The sequence below is a fragment of the Harpia harpyja genome, chromosome 4, assembly GCF_026419915.1.
Source record: "Harpia harpyja isolate bHarHar1 chromosome 4, bHarHar1 primary haplotype, whole genome shotgun sequence".
Taxonomy (NCBI): Eukaryota; Metazoa; Chordata; class Aves; order Accipitriformes; family Accipitridae; genus Harpia; species Harpia harpyja.
The window spans coordinates 34039303-34061257 of record NC_068943.1 but is presented as its reverse complement, the minus strand read 5'-3'; the positions used below and the strand labels follow the sequence as shown (position 1 = coordinate 34061257).

Sequence of the window (21955 nt, the reverse complement as noted above, 5' to 3'; positions counted from 1 at the left end):
AAGTGAAACCCTCCAAGTACATAAAATACTTTGAACAAAACAATGCAAAACATCTAAATAGCCTGAGCCTTATGCTCAGAGCAGGACTAGATTCACAGAAGTGCTGTGTCCCAGTACCAGCACCAGCAGTACCAGCCCCTTTTACCTTGAACTTGCTGCCCATTGCTGCTGTGAGCACAGCAGAGCAGGGTTTAATGTGCTCTTTCATCAGTGGGAACTTGAAGTCACGGCATTCCCAGCCCAGTGGGAAAGCAGAGACCCAAGTTCCTACCTGGTCTTTGGTCTGGAGCAGGGATATGAAGCAGGGTGGTTTCTTTCAGGTCTACCTCTCACGAGTGTGTGCTAACTTGCAGGCTATGGGGTTTCTGGAACTGAGGTTTCCTCAGTTCCTCCTGAAGTTTTTGTGTTTTGGTGTTTTTTTAATATTTGAATACTACTTCAATTCTAAAACCACAAAGAAAAATGACTCTCAGGCCTGCTGGCCAGGACAACTACCTGGGCCTCTGCTCCAAAATGTATTTAAGTATTTCCTTAAAATGAAGATGAATGTTGCCAACAGACATGCCCAGAATATCCTCTTAGCACGAGTACTTGCAGCTCATTCCTGGGAGAACAAAATGATAGTTGAAGTCTTCCCAGCAGAAGATGACCTGGAGCTAGAGTGTCTTGCATTTCATGTGAATGCCTGAAGCTCTGAAAATTAGGATGAAATGGGAACTGCTGGAATAGGAGAAGCAACGCCAATTGTCAGATTTGTGAATCTAGCTCAAAAAAAAACCATTGCAGAGGGGGTTCCTCCCAAGGGAAACAATGATGTCATATCAAATCCACAAATGATTTTGAATTAGCCATTCCTGCCTTTTCAGGGTGTATTTTGAAAGAACTGTCCAGTTGCAAATGAGAACCTCCCAGGCTTGAGGAAGCAGGAACTTCTACTGTTGGCAACAGGTTCCCGCTATCCCCCACTACTGTCCTCATGAATTTGGTGACAATACTTCCACTAATTTTACAAGAAGCACAGTCAGGCCCTTTGGACAAACTGTAGAAGTCCTGTTAGAAGAAGAACTGAGCATCCAAGAGTTTAGCTAATCAATACACAGCTAGTAGTGATTATTAAAGATACACTTCCAAAGACTTCCAAATACACATACATACATATATATATATCTTTCAGACAAAAAAAAAAAAAAAAATGTTTGCACTTCAGAAATACGGTTCAGATTAGATCCATGTTTCCATAGGCTGAATATAATTTTCCTGAAAACAAAGGCAAAGGAGAAAGGCAAAAGATGTACAGATTCCTGAGCAGCGTTCTCTTCCCATCAGAGGTATAAAAAGGCCCGTGTTTTCAAATGAAAAACATAATCATCATTTAAGACTGCTCCATAAAAAACCAAGCACTTTTTGAACAGACCTCTGTTACAAACCTCTGTTCAAAGGACCGTATAACTGGGCAGCCCTGGCAAAACACAGTAATGTTCATGTATCACGATACAAATATTCTAGGAATAATCAAAACATGAAAGGTTCATACAGGCACCTTCTGTATTAAACTAGAATCATCTGTGAGAATGGCAACTCCTGTATTTTCCTCTCTCCTATAATCCCGCTGCAATACAGTCAATAGTTTTTTTGCTGGTAGTACCAATGGAAACAGGACCGGGCAACGACAGTTTAGGACAGTGTGATGGACTACTGTGATACCATACACCTGTACACGTGTCACTCCATTTGTCTGCCCGACAACTGGCTCTCAGTATGGTATCAGATAGATGATTTCTCTTGTCCTTCAGCTGGGAAAACACATTCAAACGTGTCAAATGCCTTTCCAACACTAGCACAGGATATACGCTTGGCTCAGATTCAGACTGGCTCCCTCATGAAACTGGTGCTTGTGTAGACATCTATAGTTTTGCGATTCTGGCTGGGATGGGTCACAGGCTACTCTGCAACAGAACCAGGACATTCTAATTACATTTAATTCTGTCTTTTAATTTTAAATCAAAACTATCTTGTACTCTTTTAAGTACAAAATGAGACAGCAAAAATATGATGTGCTTTAAAACCTGCCTTACAGAACCACAGGATTTTGATGTGTAAAGATTTTAAAGCTGCCCACAACATTTAGGGAAAAAAAAAAACCAAACCAAGAGAACAGTCTATTTAAGAAAATCTTTTAATTTTTATTACTTTCTAGTAGTCATTTTCTCATGTGTATGTTTACATTCTAAACCAGCTAAACAATGTATTTCTTCCCTGTAGGAAAAAAAAAGTCAAGGAAAAATCTTGGGGAAGAAAAGCTTGAGAAGGTACCATCACTCTAAATAGGCTGTATTGTTATTGCTTAATTAAGATAATGAAATGCTCAGGGTTGGAGCAACGGAGGCTGGTGGTTTACACTTGGCATTTCCCTTCTGGTTTTGTTCCTTCTGCAGAAGGCATGCCCCCTCGTGGGGAGAGGTTCAGGCCCATAAACCACGGGTCTCCCTTGACAGGTTTGGGTATCAGGCAAAAGAAACAGTTGTCACAAACCAGCTTTTTCCTTCTGAATTTCTCACTTTTCAGTCCCTCCTTAGATGCGCGACGCTTGGCGTACCTCGCATAGATCTCTTCTGTGGGTTGTGGGGAGGATGAAAAGCAGCAAGCCGTACGGCTCCTGAAGAGATGAGACTAGATGGCTAACACAGTAAAAATAGCGTGGAACCGGTTCCTTCAGCTGTGTGAAATATGTTAGTTTTAGCACCTTCATGAAATAGAGGAAAACTGCCCTAAAGAAAGCACCGCATAAAAGTTTGCTCATGACAAGGATAAGAGGACACAATTCCCTGGATCTAAGTGAGCATCCTACAAACCAAAAGCATCATCACTGTAGGGATCTCAGCACTGAACTCCTTATTGGCAGGCTCTTAACCCTTGTCTAAGCTACGGTAACACTGAAATAGTTCTGAAAATATTTTCAGGCTCTTAAAAGCCTTTCTCTCCTTTTTTGTAATGTCGGTGTTGCCATTACAACCACAGTGCAGTTACCTATATGTTGTCCTTGCCCGTTCCTTGAATAAATTTTGTTATTTGTTAAAACTGGTCACTTCAAAACGCCAAAAATGTAAGTGACATGGATCGTAAACATCCACTTACCATTATTACCATGACAACAGATCTTCAAGTAATGTGACAACTCCACTGGAGTTATGAAAACTGAGACTATCAAATTGCATTCAGTGTGAATACAGGGTGAGGAATACCAAACAATATGATACCTCGTGACTATTAAACACAGGGTGATAGTCTTCCTCCCTTCAATATTGAAAGCATATTAATTTTTGCATGTGAGATATAAGCAAATGAACCATCTCTCCAAAACAGATAATAGGCTGATGAAACAAACAAATGATCTTTCATTAGAAGTACATGATAAAAAAGCAGCACATTAAAGCACAGAGTCTGGTAGAGTGACAGGAGGCCACTACACTCTGCTATGTAAAGAGAGGACAGAGAAAGGGCACTCAAACCGCAACATAAGACAGTAAGATAGCAAGGAAAAAGAAGTCTGTGCTAACAATGCTTCTATCTGAGATATTAGCATAAGACATGACAAAATAAACACCATGTTTTCTAGATTCACATAATGTACGTTAACCTCTCCTACAGCAGGTTCTTTCTGTCTCAAAGTACAAGAACCCCAAGATCCTCTCTCAGAAAACTGTTCCTCACTTCAGGGAGAAGGGGTTATTCTACACTGGTTTGTTCCTTATACCTCAGTACGCACCAAAGCCACTTTTCTTACCGCTACAGATACATCTGTCTGCTTTGTTGCTCTAGATATAAACAAAGTGAAATCGGAGTATGCAGTAACCTGTCTTCTGGGTGCCAACCCTCATGGCAGACTACAGGGACATCCTCTCCACTTTCACTTGTGTGGAATCTTCATCTGACTTCTCTTGAAATGAGAAACTACAGAGCACATCAAATAAAACTTGAAACATGAGCTAGCCAGCTTGAGACAATTAACATGCTTCTGACTTAGTGATTCCTATTTCCTTTCAGTTCCACCTAAGAGGATTCAGCACTTGAAATACCTGAGAACTGTAAAGCATTGCAATGTTCATCACTCTTGCAGTTGACTAACAAAATAAAAATTTTAAAGTCAGTTGTTGGAAGGGTTCTGCCCTCTGCTCTCTTGTTCAACTGTTACATAACAACTGTACACAAACTGTATTAGCTTTGTGTCAGAAATAAATTGGGGTAGAATCTCAAGCCTTCCACTGAATCATCTCTGCAAAGATGGCCCATCTTTTCAGCAAGAAGCAGCCTAGAGAAAGCAAAAGAAGACATGCTGTATTACTTGAGGACAACATGACAACGAAGGTATTAAACACAGCAATTATTACTTACCTTTCTTTGGCTAAGAGAACAGACATCCCCACCAACTTAGCAAACTCATCAGCTGTCAGAGAACCCTTTTCAGATACCTGTCAAAAACCAAACACACAAATAAACAAACTATGGCATTAAAAGAACAATGAAGTTCTCTCAGCTATTTAATCAGGTCTAGCCTTGTGAAGTGATAAAATTGGTAGCAAATCCCTTGTGAAGACAACTAGTTTGTTTGCATTTTAAAAAGTACAAATAATTATGAGTATTTCCCCTCAAAAATACCTCTTCTGTGTCCTGGGAAAATTGCCAAATATGAAAAAGGAACATAGAAATAGAGTTAAATCTGTTTAAAAAAAAAAATCACATGGTACCCTTTCCTTAGGATTTTTTTAAAAGATGCCTTAGGACAAAATGAGCGGAAACATTAGAATAGCTCAGACAGCAGTATACTATCACAATCAGTATTTACACAGCCCAACTATACTAAGTGATTCTGCAAACGGTGAAGCCTAAATGAGGAAATAAAAGACCTGTTCAGGGCAGGTCATCGATTTAGAAATTTAAGTCATCTCAGATGGAAGTGGAGAATTTAACAGGATTTAAAATATCCCCACTGCCTATAGAAAAATCTGTACACCTTAGTACTCCACCCTATATTATGGCATACTAGAGGGATCAGTAAAAGCCACCATCACATTCAGTTGACACAAAAGATAGGTTCAGTCTTGGGACTCAAACTTTGGCCCCATTAGTCTCAACCACGCTAGATAATACATGCTAAAATGAAACCTCACACAGGTTAGACGTGGATGCTTAAAATATTAGATGTGAAGTCTGGACTTATTAGTGCATTGAATTTCCCAGATAAACATGTTTTACTGCCCTACAAATTAATAATTCTTCCATTTCTCCATTGCTTCAGATTCAAGCAAACTTGTAAATCCAGATGTCGTTGCCATTTCCTGCTTCCCACATAACTGAGCGGGGAGAGGTCTATTCTGTGTCATTCTCAGTAGTAGTCTTTTTACACAAACTCGGATTAAATTAGTCCTAACTTGAGATTTTATGAAGCTAAGTGATCAAATCTGAGTTACGGAAGTCAGCTGTACAATCTAATATGGGTGATTAGTTATCTTTCCTCCCCAAACCACTATTTTCAACAAGGGTGACTGGGTTCCTTTGACTTCCATGTTGTTTCCTGTCTTCACCAGCCATTCAAAACTACATCTCTCTCCCGTCCCAAACCCTGTGACTTCCTTTCACTTCGACTCAGAAGTTTCATGTAACTGTATGTTATACTTTAAGTACGGGGTGCTTTTGGCCACAAGTCTGATCTCATCCTCCCTTTCCCTTATGGGCTAGCCTTCCTCATTCAAAGCCTCTCCCTTACTTTTTTCTATGGAGTCAAAGTCTCATATTAAGAAAATAAAAGAAAAAAGGCACTTCAGTAATAAATCCACCATCTGTTGCTTTTTGCAGTTGACCTCATTTGTTATCAAGAAAAGGTTTTTCCTTTCCTTTCAAAGAGATAAGCACTCTTACTGAAGGCAACAAATTAATTAGAAACCAAAAATAAACAGAAAAACACCTAAAATGGACTAGGTATTTTTCTGTAAATATAAGAAAATAAACTGAAAGGATTAACATATACTAAAAGATTTAAGCATTTTAGTTTTGATAATTAAGGATGGAATCTTTTAGACGGCTACATACATTTCTCTTATCTAAAAATCTTTTTGGTAACAATCATGCAAAATGCACTGAAGAGTCTACCTCATCTATCCAGTGAGAAGGTGTCTGTGATAGCTCTACTTTTTCTTGACTGCCCAAGTTAAAGTCCTCTTTGACTTTGATGTTTAACTTCAGATACACTGAATCAGCCTTTACTCAACTTTATGAAAACAAAAAAATCACATCCCACTGAAAAAGACACAGGAAAACGCATCAAACAATAGGATAGCAGGACTTCAAAGAGTCCAGAGGTAGCAAGACCATGAAGGTTTACCACACTGAGCAATATATACTATTTTTTTTCTCCTGATGAAGCTAGCTTAATTCTATATGCACTACTCTCCAACTGAGCACTATTCATAGCATCAAACTCAGTACAAGATGTTACACACACAGTGTCCTATTTAATGAAATAAACCCAAACCAAACAACTGCCTATATGAACATTTGAGCTACTTTCACTACCTTCAAGCACATTGAGTACAGTGTCTGAAGTCCACTTCTGTTAAATTAAGTTCTTAATATATGCCGTGAATTTCATCCTACAGCGCAAAAGATTTGGAGGAAGGTTGAAGGTTAATGAAGTTTGAGAAGAGATGGAAAAGTGATTTATTCCTTAAGGAGAAAGCAATGACTAAGATTATTGCCTGCACAGCACTTTGAAGATGAAAAGTGCTATTTAAGTATTACTGTCAGAAGATCTGGAAATGGAATATTTTGTATTTCAAAAGCTCAAAAGGAAATCCTGTACCTCAAGTTTTTATACCTAATGTGTTTAAATTTCCCCAGCATGGTCAGAACACTGAAGGAAATGAAGTATTCTTACTGTCTCTAAAGCAGAAGCTACCATTTCCTCTTCGTTATGAGACTGGAGTTCAATCACCATCACACCACTGTCAAATATCCGAAGCCTGAAATCAAAAGAGAGAGTCAAAGTAACTAAAAACCCTGTGCACATCACCTATGGTCGCATTTCTAATGCATCCATACCTATAACCACGTTACAAAAGGAAAAAAAAAAAAAAAGAAAAAAAAGCTCTGTAAAATGAACTTAACATTAAAAGCATCTTCAAAATCTGAAGAGACTGAAACGAGCAGGGCGTATGTCTGGGCTTAGTTAAACACTTTTCCTAGTCTGAAAAAACTGCACTGGAAGTGAAAAGCATATTGTCTTCCTAGCAAAGTGAACCATGGTTAAAAATTCATATTTTAATATAGAGTGGATGTTGGTCCATTCAGCAGCATCCTTTAAGCAAAGGATGACTTTGTTTAAAAAAAGCAAAAAAATCTACTGCAGGTAAATGTCAAGTTATCCAAGCACCACGGTCTGACTTACCAGTGCCACGTTTTATAAATATATCTGTAAAGCTCTTACCTTAGTGGTAATTTCAGTGACTCCAGCATCTTACAAGCATTAACTAAATCTTCTGGTGACAGCAACTATTAAAATAGTAAAACATATTTATTCACAGCTTGCATTTCAAGTATACAGTCTAACACCAAACCAAACAGTTTTAATAACTACAGCTATAAAATACACCAGGCTACACAATACTGTTAATTTTCTTCCTTTCTATTGTGCAGTCTATTTTCTTGGCTTTTATGCTCCTTTCTGTTCCCTTACTATGTATTCTATAATAATCCTTCTTGCCCTGTTTACAGAAAGAATTGATGTCTTTTGTAAAATAAAATATTATCCATTCTTTACTATTCTGTCCTTTCAGTCTTCTTTCCAGATAAGGATGGATTTCCCTTTTACTTTGTATTATAAAAAGCACCATACATTATGACAACTTATAGAGGATACTTAAACAGTACATGGAAGGAGAAAGGAAAAAGGTAAACCCCCCTAATTTTAACAAAGGGCTGATCACTTCATGCTGTTAGACAGGTAGAGTGAGCAATTGGTAGGGAACATTTTTACCCTTTTCCTTTAATTACCTTATCACTGAAGTACATTTTATAAAATATACAATAAAACCAATTTCTCACCTCTAATCCTCGTGCGCGATTTACCAGACAGTACACTTCAGTAAGTGACATGATCCCTCCTCGCTCCTGTGTTAAGCACAAAACTGGTAAGAGAAATAGCATTAATCTAGTAAACACAGTATCTCAACTTGCATTTGACTGATTAAACAGGCAAAACAGAGGAGCTAAACGATGAGCCTTAATGAAAAAAACTACCCAGGCAATACCACGTATTTCTAGCGTGAGAGGCAAGTTGTTCTATTATACCTTTCTCTAATCATTTTAAAATGTGAAACACTGATACTACATCCAAAGACTGTGAATTACTTTGATTTTAAAGCAGGGAATAAATCACAGGAACAAGGAATTTCAGTGTATTAAATCTATCAATCAATTTACTGTTTTTACTTTTCAGACACGCTCAGTTTTCCATTCTGATCATAGTAGGTAGCACATAGCTTTCACAAAAATACTGTAATATCTATGCTTTTTAGTAGACACATAGCCTTAGAAGTTGCAACATGAAATCTAAATTTTTGGTGAGAACCCTGAATTCTGTCATAGCTTCAGATAAATTAAAATATGAGATATTACTAAGGGGGGGGGTAATCTACGTAATAACTCTGTGCTATATTTGCAGAAAACGTAATTTTTAAGCAGTTTAAAGATTGACTACTTATGTTTTCAAAGTCAGCGTTGTTTCACTCTTTCTTTAACAAAGTAATATTCTGCAGCAAGGGACGAATACAGGGATGTTCAAATAGAAGAAAGACTGCTAGAATAATTTTCTAAATATCACTGATATTTTGCAAATTAGAAGTTGAGATGCCCTTACTACAAAGAAAAATTCTTACTTATACTTAAACTTCGTTATTCAGAAAGAGGATATATATTCCTTCCATAAACATTGAATATGAGGCTGTGCTGCTAAATCTGAGGCTTTAAAAAAAGGCACAGCACTACAGCCAAAACACATGTACATCAAAATTCAGCAACACATGGAAAATGCTGGGGCAAAATTAGGTACTTTACCTCTAATGGTGTCTGCAGTATTCCAGCTAGCTGCTTCGCCAGTTGCATGTGGTAATGCGTACCAGATCCATATGTTTCCCTAGTAACTGGATTAGCTATACCCATACTCAGTAGATAGGACTTGAACCTAATAGTCTAAACAAATACACAAATAAATTTAAAAGCACATCAGCTAGTGAATATTCTGGTTTTTAAAAGTTTGATTTTATTACTATAAGACAGTTTTGGTGAATAATTCCATTCAGTTTACTACCAATAAAGTCAATTACTAACAAAAAGAAGGCAAGACTCAATACAATTTATTTTTGACCAGTAGAGGTCAAAAATACAAAAATTTACATAAAGGCAGTAAAATCTTTGCTTTTAAGAAAGGGTCAAAAGAAAAGCTAACACTAAACAAGTAAGTTACTTTTAATTTATGTAGAATTAGAACACAAAAAATACCAACCATGAAGTGTTCTTTATTAACATTACATGTATTAAGAAGATAGCTTTTTGCTTTGCATAGGAACATTTTTTGTTGACTTAAAAAAAAAAATTAATTTACCTCATCCTCAGTGATGTCACCTTGTTTTTCTTTAATCTTATTAGCTATTGACTTGGATAACTCCACCATTTCCTTAGCCTATCAAGACAGACACATAGATAAATAACCTTTCAGCTCAACAGAGAAAAGCATGCTTAAAACTGAGAAAACAAGCATTGGTCTGCTTGGATAAGTTGATATATGCCATACCTTCTCCATTAGTTTGCTAAGATCCTCAAAAGCCTAAAATGAAAAGCAGACACTGCAGATCAGTATAATTACAGCATTCAGCTTCATGGATACAGCGAGCTGCCTTTATCCACCTATCCAAGCTATTCGTCAAAGCTACTCTCCCTCTAGATTAGTATGTTACAATGTCAGATATTGTATGTAATTGGTTGATATATCTGTTTTATATCAGGTCTTAAAATCAAAATTATACAATCCATAATCAACAAAGAACGAAGAAAAGAATCAATCACACACTTTTCTGAACAGTAATTCAATATGATTTATGAAGTCCCTATGACAGGAAGGAACCATGATATACTAAGGCCCAGAAAAGATTAAACTGTCCACGGTTATTATGCTCTCCTAAAATCTGGGGGAAGGTTTCTTGGTGGTGATGGTAGGTTTTCTTCCAACAGTTAACCCTCAGTCAAGGAGATCTATGGTTTCTGGGCAGCAGCAAGCCAGCTGTAAAGCTACAGAAGTACTCCTCCTGACAAGACAATTTTACTTTAATCAGTAGATGTTACTAAGTTAGTAAGAAACAGTCATGCCAAATCAGCACGGAAGAGGGTATACGCTTTCACATGTATGCTTAAACTGAAGAGACAAAACCTCTGAAAATGTGTGGCAACATCTCTTCATTTAAGTATCGCATACATAGTTACAGTGCTGCTACCACAATAAACAAAATAGTTAAAAAAATGAATAAAATAAGATCCATGAGACAAATTATCAGATTTAAATAAATTAAGATAAAGACTAGATAAAAAGCATCCTCTGAAAACTCTAGTTGTTGGACCTAAAAACCAAAATACCTGCTAGAGCAAGGGAAAAAATTATTTGTACAAAACAATTTTTTTCTAGGCTAAGAAACCTTTTAGTTTGTTTCCACAAAAAAAAAATGTAATAAACTGGACATCCATCATAGGACCACCACTATATCAAGTCTATTAACCTTAGTAAACTGCTACAGTCTCAAATACAACAATTCTCTAACAACCCACAAAGGGCATTTTTAGGCTTAAATAAAACATACTTTAAAAAAAGCTGAAGGTATATTGAAATTCAAAAGTTTTAGTAATGATAACCAACTAGCATTAAAAAATTAATGTAAAAAAGAAAAAAGGAGTTTGCAACAATATTAAAAAGTAACTCTCATTTCTGCCATCCTCAGCAACACACATTCAGCCTTCTCACCCGCTTCTCTCAAATACATGACAACATGCCCAGGTGGTCAACCTTTTCAAACGACCTTTTTTTAACACCGAGCATGAGAAAAATTCCTGAACCTTTTCAGCTAAAGCTTGCCTGACAGCAGCACCCAACCCCTCCAGCCACAAGTAAAGAAGGTTGTTCGGTTAGAGTATGTCAAATGACCAGAGATACATCTTGCCTACAGCTTCTAGCCATTGCTTCTATGGGATTCCTAGCTTATTCTGACTAATCCCCCATTAGAAAGACACATTTTAGCAGAATTTGTGCAGGAAGACCCAATTGTTCCCATCTACATTTAGGTGCCTGACTTAGAAGCTTACTGGTCTGAGATTCAACATGCAAAGAAGAGAAAGAGATGCCTCCAGGAATGGACAGGGTTTGCTTTTCATCTGAATCCCTCCTAATGGTGCCAGTGTTTCTCCACTGACTGGAGAAGTCTAGCCTCGTAACATGGGTACCTACATTAGGTATCCAAAATTAAGTGGGACAAAGCTAGGTCCAAGGGGAGAAAAGAAAATATACCACCATGTAACAATAATCTACCACTATCAGAACAAAAGCTTCTCTTTGGAATATTTCTTCTTACTTACTAGTCTGCCAAATTCAGTAATTTACAATAGATTTTCCCAATCTCTAGTGTAAATCGAAGTCCTTCTTCTGCACTTGTATATGATATCAACAAAAAGTTTTCTAACAAGGCTTTTCCCAGCTTATTTCTAATCTCTATAACCTGCATGAAAACATCACTCATCAAAAGAACCCTTGATTTAGCTAAATAAACAGCATGCTGTGTCTAACTCCTCCTCTGCCTGACTCACCGAGGGCAGGCCTGGAAACAAAGGGGAATGTGCACACACCTAACAGGAACTTCCTCAGATAAACAAAAGGCTAAAGAACTGGATTCTTATCAGCAGTGAACAGCAGATGCAGGAAGCCTTTTCCTGGAAGCCAGGGCACCATTTTTTAAATTAAGTCATTTATAACATTTAAAGCTGGAGGAAGGCAGGATTTTACAAGTCATGGTTTTCCTCCGTTCATACAACACGTATAAATGGATTTCTTTTACTCTGACAAAGCTACTAAAGGAAAAAATAACCAGACAATACCTTTTGAACTATATACGCACACGCATGTAACCACAATACCTTTTGAACTACACACAGAACTTCATTCATTACGTTCCTCATAAACAGAAAGGAAAAAGTTTAATGCCACCAGTATCTGAATCAGCATGAGGCCTGCAAAGGTACTGTAATTTTCCTATGTATCAGAGCAGTGAATGCCTTTTTTATTGTGGCACACTGAATCCCATAAAGCTTTGCCACAAGAACGAATCTGTTGCTTGTAGTTTATGAGTACTTCTGTATTAATCTCTACTACCAAGACAGAATCAGACTATTTTTGAGAATATTGCTCCCATGTATATATGAATAAATTAATTGCCTCTGTTGTCCATCAGTATTGATATCTGGAATTCAACTATTGTGCTGTTTCTGGGGAAAAGGATGGTCTCCATCTATCCCAGGTATTTCGCAAAGATACTTGTAACATCTTGCCAATGCCTGGACTGCAGAACATTTTACTGTACTTATAAGCCTAAATCTAACATTTAAGAACTGAATATTTATAAGATGAATACCTAACTTCACCACAGTTATGTGCAGACACTTGGATCAGCGTATTCTTCTTAATATAAAATTTTCAACTGAAACCAAAATTAGCTGTAAAACAAAGGAAAAAAACCCCAAACTTGTAATAGTCTCTTTCTGCAGATGCCTTTGTGTTCTGCTTCCCCTGATGAAAAGTCACTGAACTCAGATTTCTAATTCTACCCAAATTAATTTTATAAATACACACCATTAGTTTCAAACAAGTCTTCTTGAAAATAACTGTTTAAATGAAGTACCTGTACATATATTGAAAAGCCAGTTAAACAAAGTAAATAACTGTAAATTATATACTCTTAATAAATTCAGATTTCTCAACAAAACCAATAAATAGTCACAGCTGCCCCTTAAAAGAAAGTGTGAATGAATGTAAATGGCTCAGACAGGTGGTTGACCTTGAAACTTCAGTAGTATTTACCTCGGAAATGTTTTTGTCAGTCTCTTTTCTTTTTTCCTCTAATTTCCTTTCGATCCCTACAATTCCTACAGCCCTTATTCTTCCTGCCTGCAAAAGAAAATAATGAAAGGAATCAAAATAGGAAATGCTAAGTTTTCTCATCCGCCTCACTGTGAAAAACCTTACATTAGAAGACAAGAAACGTTCCCCCAAAGAGCTGATATCATGCATACAGTATTTCATATACTTCTTGAAAGTATTTTTTAAACCAGTGTAAAAAAATAAACAGTAAGTGTAAAGCATGCATGAATTTGCTGTAGTAGACAGATAATAAATTATACTGAAGCTATTAAAATGAAGCTGCTTAATAGCCTGATCCAGACTGAGCATTCCAGCTCATCTCAATTAAAGCCTCCCAAGTCTGTGTGAACATCTATACTAGAGCTGTGGAAATGCGTGACTGTATCTAAGCATGATCACCTCAAGAAATCTAGCCTGAAGAAACATAGCCACAGAAACACAAGCTAGAGTGTAGTCTAATTTACCTTGCTGTAGTATCAGAATGGAGGTGATGGTGAACCTTTCATTTGACGCCAAAGGTGTTTCAGAAAGGCTAGTACCTAAGCGGCAGCGGTGCCAGCCCTCAAACCTCTGACTGCAAAGCTTAGCACTGGTGTTAGTGATTTGCTATGACTTAAGAATAAGAACAGGAGGAAAGGCATTTTCATTAAGTGATTCTTGACGCAGGGTGCAGGCTTCCCCATTAGTCCAAACACAGCTATGTTTATAGGTACTACATTTACAAAGGAGGACATATGTGATCTGATGTTGAACAATCTTTAAATCATCCTATTTCATTCACATAGTACTGTATGTTCAATATATTCATATATCCAACATATTCATATACAGAAACAACATCTGCATGTTTATCAGAGTTTATAACCTCAAAGTATGCAGACGGATAAAGGCAATCTAACACATGACAAAGAGATTCTCCATAACAACTGTCCATTTAGAACATACCTTTAAATCAAACATACATAGTTTCCAGAGTTATATAAAAGTTACATGTTATATATTTGACTTCCAGCCACAAAAAATAAAACAGAAATCACAATTAAGACCAAAAATCTTTCAGCTTCATTAGATCTGTCATGCTGAATAAAATTATATGCAAATATATATATAAAATATTTGCATAATTATGTGTGTGTGTGTCTGACTACATTAAAAAATGGACCTCGTTATCAACTATTCAAGTCTAAACACACTCAAGGAAGAGAGGCCACAGTGTTCTGTATCAGGTGAAAACTGCAAAGGAGAAACTATTTCATGCCAGTGAAGAAACTGGCAAAGTAAAGCTGAATTCCCACATGTGCCCAGGGTGTTGGTTAGAGAGGCATGCCAGATGAAGTATATGGGGGCAGCAAGAAGTGGAAACAAGAGATTACATGCAGTTTCTGCTCAGAAGCTCTGCACGTACCCGTGGATCCTTGTTAACTTGAATGGTCTGACCAGCAGGCATGTTCTCCCATCTCCTTTGTGTCATTTCTTCTGATAACCGTCTATAGAACTACAAACATTAAAGAGTGACAACAGATGTTTCATAAACTGTGCAGAGTACCTCTGGGTATTTTTAGCATCTTGGTGGCAGATGAAATAAACTTCACTGCAAGACAAAGCATGGTAACACCTACACATCCACAGTACAACATTCATTATCTGGGAATTCTGCATGTCCAATCTTCAAAAATATACACATTAGAGGAGGAGCCATGTAGTTACTAGTTAAACTCGCATGAGTACTTCTATTCTAAAGTATTTTTTTCAGATATTCAAAATATCTGTTCTAAACCAAGCTAAAGTTAAAAATGTCGCGGTTTGCTCAAAGGCATGCTTTTAAAAGGAAGGAAAGTTCATAGAATCATAGAATAAGTTGCTTGATTCCTCTTCAGTAGAGGGTTAGCTACAAAGAAACATCTTTTACTCTGTTAAACATTTAACAGATTTCAGAGATGTCATTTTGGAAAATCCCATGTTCAATTTAAAAGACTGAAAAAGGAAGCATAAGATTATATTAAAACTCCTAAAATAAGGACAAAGCCTAATAATGCCTCTTGACATTTTTGGAACTGTATTTGCATTATTTAACCGAAGTATAGAACCCTGAAGGCTCATAGTGTTTGTCTTCAAAAAGGATGTATTGAAAAAGCTCCACCTCAAAAGTAAACATGGGAAGATCATGGAAAATTATCACTAACACAGCAAGAGGAGAAAAGCATGTCCAAAGATCTGACGTGCTGGGCTTGCATGGTACAAAACTTACCTCAATCTGTCCATGTTCTTTGAAAGAAAGTTTGATGTAGGAATATTTGCTGCTATGGAAGGGACCAGGCTCTTTGTTTGAAGAAGCAGGATGAAGATGAACTACTATTCTGGCACTAAGAAAAAGTTAAAAGAAAAGAAGAGGCAACTTTCTATAATATATATATAAAAAAAAAATATTTCTACAATCAGAGTTAACCATTTAATCAAAACCTCTATTAACTTTATCCAACATAAGAGCTAAAGTACAGCAAATAATGCTTTATGCTTGTCGATCAACATTTAAGTATTTTGACTCAATATTCAATAATATAGTAGATCTTGCATAGAAACTACTATAACCTTTAAAACTGCAACATCTCAAAATTTAAAATGTACCATCAATTCTTACAAAATAAACATAATAAATTTTAACATTTCAAGCAATAATTTCTGAAAAATCTTTTAGTTAAGATAAAAACTAATCATCAAGTAGTCATTTGATTTGGCTTTTGACTTGCAATAACTACTGCCAAAATACACTATCTTTGTCACAGGAAAACAAAAGGTCTCAATATTATGTTTCATCTGTCCCACTTGTATATGTCACTTGCGAACACTGTATGTGAATTTGTCCAAAACCAACATTCAAAGGTAACATGCATGGAAATAACAATCTAAAATGACAACTACCACCAAAACAAACCTTGAGATAGCATTATTTTAGGAACATAACAGACTGCTATCACAGCATGACTGCAAGTCTGCCATTCCCATTTCATTTTACTGATACTTTTTTCATGGGTCTTTATTTACTTGACTTCTCCAGCATTAGTGAATTACCTGATTTCTTCTGGACACCCCCAGCGTATTACCTTACCCATCTGACTGTAAGCTGCAAGCAGATGTCAACTACATTTTTTTTTTCTCTTTTTCTTGTGAAACTTCTTTATACACATACCATACTGAATTAGTTTCTCAAATGAGTGGAAACACCGAAGTTCCTTCTAACCATCACTAGCATTTCCATGCTTGAAATGAATCATATGGTCATGAAAAGTTATATAACATGGGATCTGGCAGAGTTTCTATCCCCAACCAGTTCTGTGGCACAGAAGACTAAAATTAGCTTTCAAATTTAGATCCAGCAAAATCACTGTTGTCATTTATGACGACTCAAATGAAAATGGCAAGCTAGAACACATACTTGTTTGGCGATTACACGACAGTTATTTAACAAATCACATCAAACGCTGCTTTGTCACGACTCCCTTACACATTTAACCTCAAGTGAGGAAGGCAGGTCCTTGTGGCTGTCAATCTGGAAACTTAGACTGCAAATGGAACCTACCATGGATTAATATATAATCTTGGGTACCTCACGTAACATGCAAGTGCAAACTATCCATCTGAAAAAAGACAATGACTATCACCTTACCTTTTTCCTATCCCAGCTGCTTGCTCTTCAATAAAGACAATCTGAGACAGAGGTATAGCAATGCAGCACTCCTGGAATAATCAACGCAAACACAAGTGAAATTAAAGCCATATCCTGACTATTCATTCTCTAAACACGCGTTCTCTCTCCCCATTTCATAAACAGTACAGATTTCTACAGGCGCTGCCTGAGGCACTCCATATGAAATATAATGGTAACAATAGAAATAATCTATTAAAGACAATACAAAGTTGAAACTGAGTTCTAGTTAATCAAAAAAACAAACTTAAGTGTCAACGTGTCAACTTGAGACACCTCAAGCTAGATTCATAGGACGACTCAGGAATTTAACAGATCTTTAGTATCTAAGTTCAAAATTTAAACAAAATCTCCACACTACTGCAGCTTATCCCTGTAGGTGCACAATGCTCATTGTTTTCTTAACATTTTTGCACTGATGTTACTTTAGGAGCTAAAACAATATGCAAAAGCATGAGCATTTTAAGTGTTGAACGTCTAAAAAACTAGACTGTCCTCTGAGTGGAACAGGAATTTCTCCGTCTATCCCACACCCAAGGACTTAATCCAGCAGTTGATGCATCTCAACACACATTTATTGGACTGTGCTTTAGACAAAACAAAGCAGAACAAGAGACAACAGTGTATCCATCTGTGGGAGACTAACCTACCCAGGCTAAACTCTGTATGCATTTGAAACAGAAATTGCTCAAGGGAGCAATTCAAAGCAACTAATTAGGTGCCTGGTCTTGTTTTGGTGAATATCCTTTGGTGAACATCGTCTTCTGCGCAATAGCTTAGTGAGTGACCCAGTCACCCACAATACAGGCAACACAGGTTGCATTCCCTCTTTGAACCTGTCTTCCATTTGCCATGAGGGTGTGCCTAAGACCAGGTTACAATGAACACTGCTACGGGGCCCTCTCAATCCCTACTACCAAAATTGTTCCTCTTCGCATAGAATAATTAAATACTCATTAAATTGGAGATTAGAGAAGTACACATGCAGGAACTCTGACTAATGAGTAAATCTCTCATTGGGAAAAACATGGTTTGTACTTCCTGTTGTAAAAACTCTTAATACAAGCTATCTAGATTCTTCTACGGCTCCGGATTCTACAGCCATTATGTAGAACTGCTACTGTTTGTAGAACACCCACATAGCTCTGGACACTAAATATAGGCAAAATGATACTTCTGTTAAAGAAAGTTTTTGAAAATGACAAAAGAGTCCATCTATATATAGTATGTACACTGTCAAAATGATTGATTAATTTAGTTCACAGCTACAAAGTTACAAACTTATTGTAAACACAAGGACTTAGAATCACCCCCCTTCCTGGTGACCGAAGCAAGAGGAAGGGATACAAAAGGAGAGATGTGTGAAAAATGCTGTGAGTTTATTTGGGTATTTTTTTCTAATGTCTCGTGCTCACATTATGCATGATTTTATGATTTTAAATGTTGTACAAACCTAGCTACGTAACAAACTTAAAAGTTACATATTTTTTTCCTTTGGAAATCATTGTATTTTCTATACTGCTCAAATGTAGATGGTATGTAACAACAGCAGCTATAAAACACACCTGTCCATTTCTATAAAAAGGTGTGCTATGTTAACCTAACGACAAACGCCCCATTTAATGCTAAAGTTTGCTGGCGAAATAAAAGGCGACCCTCTCTACAAGTTTATTCTAGGTAACCTAGCTAAAATTTCTAAGGCTGGTGTTGTATCACAGCTGAGCTTAGCCAAGAACTCACCATGAAGATAAAAGGGCACTGTGCTCCCCATGTTTCAGTCCTAAGAGCTTGAAAAAGAATCAGCTTTATTCACCACACTAACAAAGTCATTTATATTTATATCCCCCTGATGAGAACTGCATAATTTTTGCTAATCTCCTGGCCACATGTTTCTGTCCCTTCTGCTAATCAAGCCTGGAACTTGCCAGAATCTTTGCCGAATTAAATTAATTTGTTAAAATAAAATTATTTTTCTTATTCTCCAAGGTTCTTCTCTGCTGATTTAGCAAATTGAATGATCTTGGAAGAGTACAAGAAACCATGTGGCCTAGGAGCAGGGGGAGAAGTTGGGGAAAAGAGACAAATGTCATCCCTTAGTTGGGAAGGAGAGAATAGGGATATGGACAGCTGTTAAGACTTGCTGAAGCCATAATGCTTAATGTTACTCCAAGCAAGCAAAAAGTCCAAGTGAGAAGATTAGAAGCAGTGCATGTGCAGTACATGCCCACCTCTCAAAAGGAGATGCTGATGAAGAAATAAGAAGTGATTAACACAGACAGTTTAGCACAGATAATTTATCTCATGCTGACTGTGCCAAAAAAAGGTTAATTTATACAGAATAGCTCATGGTCTGGGCAATCAACCCCTGACTTGTTTACAAGTAGCCCCACGCTGGGAACCAGCTCTCAAAACATTTTCAAAAATTTGTGCTAAAAATGGTTCTGCTGTTCCCACACACAATCCCTAGAGAAAAAATATACTGCTTTGCCAAATTAAGAACATCCTTGGTGACCCTACCTTCAGAAGGCTCTTAGTAGCTCCCTGCTTTGCAGCAAGGACGTGACATTTGTTAGAGAACGGCCTTTGGGTGCAAGAGGTGCTTCAGCTATCCTTGCGCAAAACTCATCCAGTGGAATATAATTCATCTTTGAAAAGTTGTCATCTGAACATGCTCTAAACTCTGGCTTCCAGGGCTAAATTTCTAAAAGATTTTGTCCAAAACAAGCATAATCCAACCTGGTTCTGAGGCAGATTTCTTCAACTGCAGCTATACAGTGGTGCATGTTGTCACAGTCCATGCTTAAGAGCTTTGTTTGCGTCTGTAGCCTTCCTCACCCATTTCTAGCCTGCTGTCTCAGGCTGTGGCTTGATGATACGAAGTGTTCCACAGCAGTATTACTACACTGTTGTTCTGACACTGCCGCTTAACCTTCAAGTCAATTCTCCATAGCAATACAGAAAAATGTTCCGGCTTATTGAAGGGACAGTTCAGCACAGATACAGGCAGTTGGGAGGGTAAGATCCGTACAAAATAATACTGCCACCAAACACATCCTATTATCAAACCTTGGTCTGGGACTATATGGTATGAGCAGAAGACAAGGAAACTCAGACTTGAAAACAATGAGGAAGAAAAGGTCTTGCCAGACAAGGAGCATGGCAGAGGAGTTCACATTATGATTTGCCTATCACATTCAACTTCAGTCTCAAAACCAATTTTTGTTTAGTGCATGACACCAGACTCTTTTATCCTCTATTTTTGTGCCATAGAAAAGGAAAATTTACATGATTTGTTCCCATCCCTCCTCATCTCTGCATGATTATTTTATTAAAGCAGAATTGGGTGAAAGAACATTCCTGCACATAATTTTCTTCCCACTGTGAGGCAAAAAATGGACTATACTTGTAAAACAAAACACACAGAAAAGAAAGAAGAATCTCCTCTCCATGTGCAGTCTTTTCATTGCAAGCTACCTGTTGTTTATTATGGAATTTGCAACTGAATGACATAAAAGAGACCGAAGTGGGACTTACATGATTCTTCTGATCCCTCCAGATTAGTCTGTGTGTGCTAAGCAGTAATACTCCACTATCAAATTTCACCTAAACAGGAAAAATAAAACAGATGAACAGCAAATTTAACCAGTGAGTTGCATAAATACTGATCTTGGAAATGTTACACATTACCACAATACAGCAATCAGACTCAACACGCCAGTGTTTTGAGAACACTGTCTTTTTTTCAGTAAACACAATAAATGAAGTTTAGGAAACAATGGAGAAAATTGGTATAAAAGGATTAGATGGATATACACAAACTTCCCTTTTCAACTGCATAAACTTTCCCCCAGGAAATCCTGAAGGATCCTCCCTCCATATGCTGTGCAAGATACACAAACATTCTTAAATATCATATTTTAAACGGGGCTATTGGTTTTGGAACGCTATCTGCTGACAAAAAAAAAGTTACGCCAAAAAGCAAAGCGACCCTACTAAGCCGCTACGCGCAGTCTGAAATCTTCCGCCCTACCACACAGGAGCATCGCCTCTATCCGTTTTACTGTTGCAAAGTTCTTTATTGATCGGGCAGCCATCAGCACGGGGAAAGCCTGCGTTAGCGAACTGCTTCCTACGTGCAAAACTTGAGGCGCGTTTTCACGGCTTTTTACGAGGGCGTGCAAACACCGAGGTGCGGAAAAACGGCGAGACGAAGGGCGAGTGCGGCGGAGCGCGCAGGCGCCGGTAAGGGCGGAGGGCAGGAGCGCGCCCCCGACGGCTGGAGCCGTGGAAGAGCATCTTACAGCCACCGGGGGGGCCGAGGTGTGAGCGGCGAGCCCTGCCCGTGCAGGACACCGGAGCCCCAGAGCACAGACCGGTGGCCGGGCGAGCGCTGAGCCCCCGAGCCGCCGGCGCCGAGCTACCGACAGTGACACAGGTCCCATGGGGAGCCCGCTCTCCCTCCCTCCCCGGGGCACACACCGTCCGAGGCCTTTCTCGGTCCCACAACGCCCGGATCTCCTCCCTGACCACCTTCCCACACAGCCAAACCCCGCCAGGCCCTGGAGAAAAACGGACTCGCCCTCCCCTGCCCCGCCCGCAGCCCAGGCCCCTTCACGCCCCTCGTCTCCCGCCCGCCTCCGCCCGATACCACCCCACGGTCACGTCCCCTGCCTCCCTCCTCGGCCGCGGCCCGCTGCCGTGGCCCTTCCCCCGGCCGCGCCGCCAGGCCCCGCGCAGGGCTGCTCCCGTCACCTTCTCCTCCCCGTCGCAGAGGCGCACGCCGCGCTGCTGGACCACCAGCGTCTCCCCCAGCTCCAGCAACCCGCTGGTCCACGCGAACCTGTCCATGGCGGGCGCGCAGGCCCTTCCCCTTCCCCTGCCTCACTGCTGCTGCTGCTGCTGCTGCTGCCGCCGCCGGACCAGGCCGCGGCCGCCGCTCCCCGCCCGCCGCCACCGCCGCCGGGCGAGGCGGGCCCATCCCCGGCCACTCCGCGCCCCCTAACGGCCGCCTGAGGAGCGGCCGCCAT

General features: G+C 38.8%; 1 protein-coding gene across 2 annotated transcripts; it reads right to left on the bottom strand.

Annotated features, from left to right (window-relative positions):
- Window positions 1–2162: 2162 nt before the first annotated feature.
- Window positions 2163–21849, bottom strand: VPS36 (vacuolar protein sorting 36 homolog). Of its 2 annotated transcripts, XM_052786202.1 has the most exons (14): window positions 21681–21847; window positions 20463–20531; window positions 16890–16960; window positions 15474–15588; window positions 14631–14720; window positions 13166–13252; window positions 9845–9877; window positions 9656–9733; window positions 9109–9243; window positions 8098–8163; window positions 7481–7545; window positions 6932–7016; window positions 4393–4469; window positions 2163–4309 (listed from the first exon to the last, which is right to left on the bottom strand). In XM_052786202.1, the coding sequence occupies exons 1-14, from the start codon at window positions 21774–21776 to the stop codon at window positions 4216–4218; spliced, it is 1161 nt and encodes a 386-aa protein (XP_052642162.1). In that variant the 5' UTR covers window positions 21777–21847; the 3' UTR covers window positions 2163–4215. The 2 variants fall into 2 exon arrangements, with proteins under 2 accessions (XP_052642162.1, XP_052642163.1); XM_052786203.1 differs by lacking the exon at window positions 9845–9877 and having other exon boundaries at window positions 21681–21849.
- Between the last annotated feature and the right edge of the window lie 106 nt (window positions 21850–21955).

Excerpts from the sequence above, each read along its gene's own strand:
- VPS36 (XM_052786202.1), bottom strand. The coding sequence starts at position 21,776 with ATGGACAGGTTCGCGTGGACCAGCGGGTTGCTGGAGCTGGGGGAGACG. Across the intron at positions 9,878-13,165 it reads CTGACAAAAACATTTCCGAG|GCTTTTGAGGATCTTAGCAA; the intron begins GTAAATACTACT and ends TTTTCATTTTAG. Across the intron at positions 9,734-9,844 it reads TTAGCAAACTAATGGAGAAG|GCTAAGGAAATGGTGGAGTT; the intron begins GTATGGCATATA and ends CTGTCTTGATAG.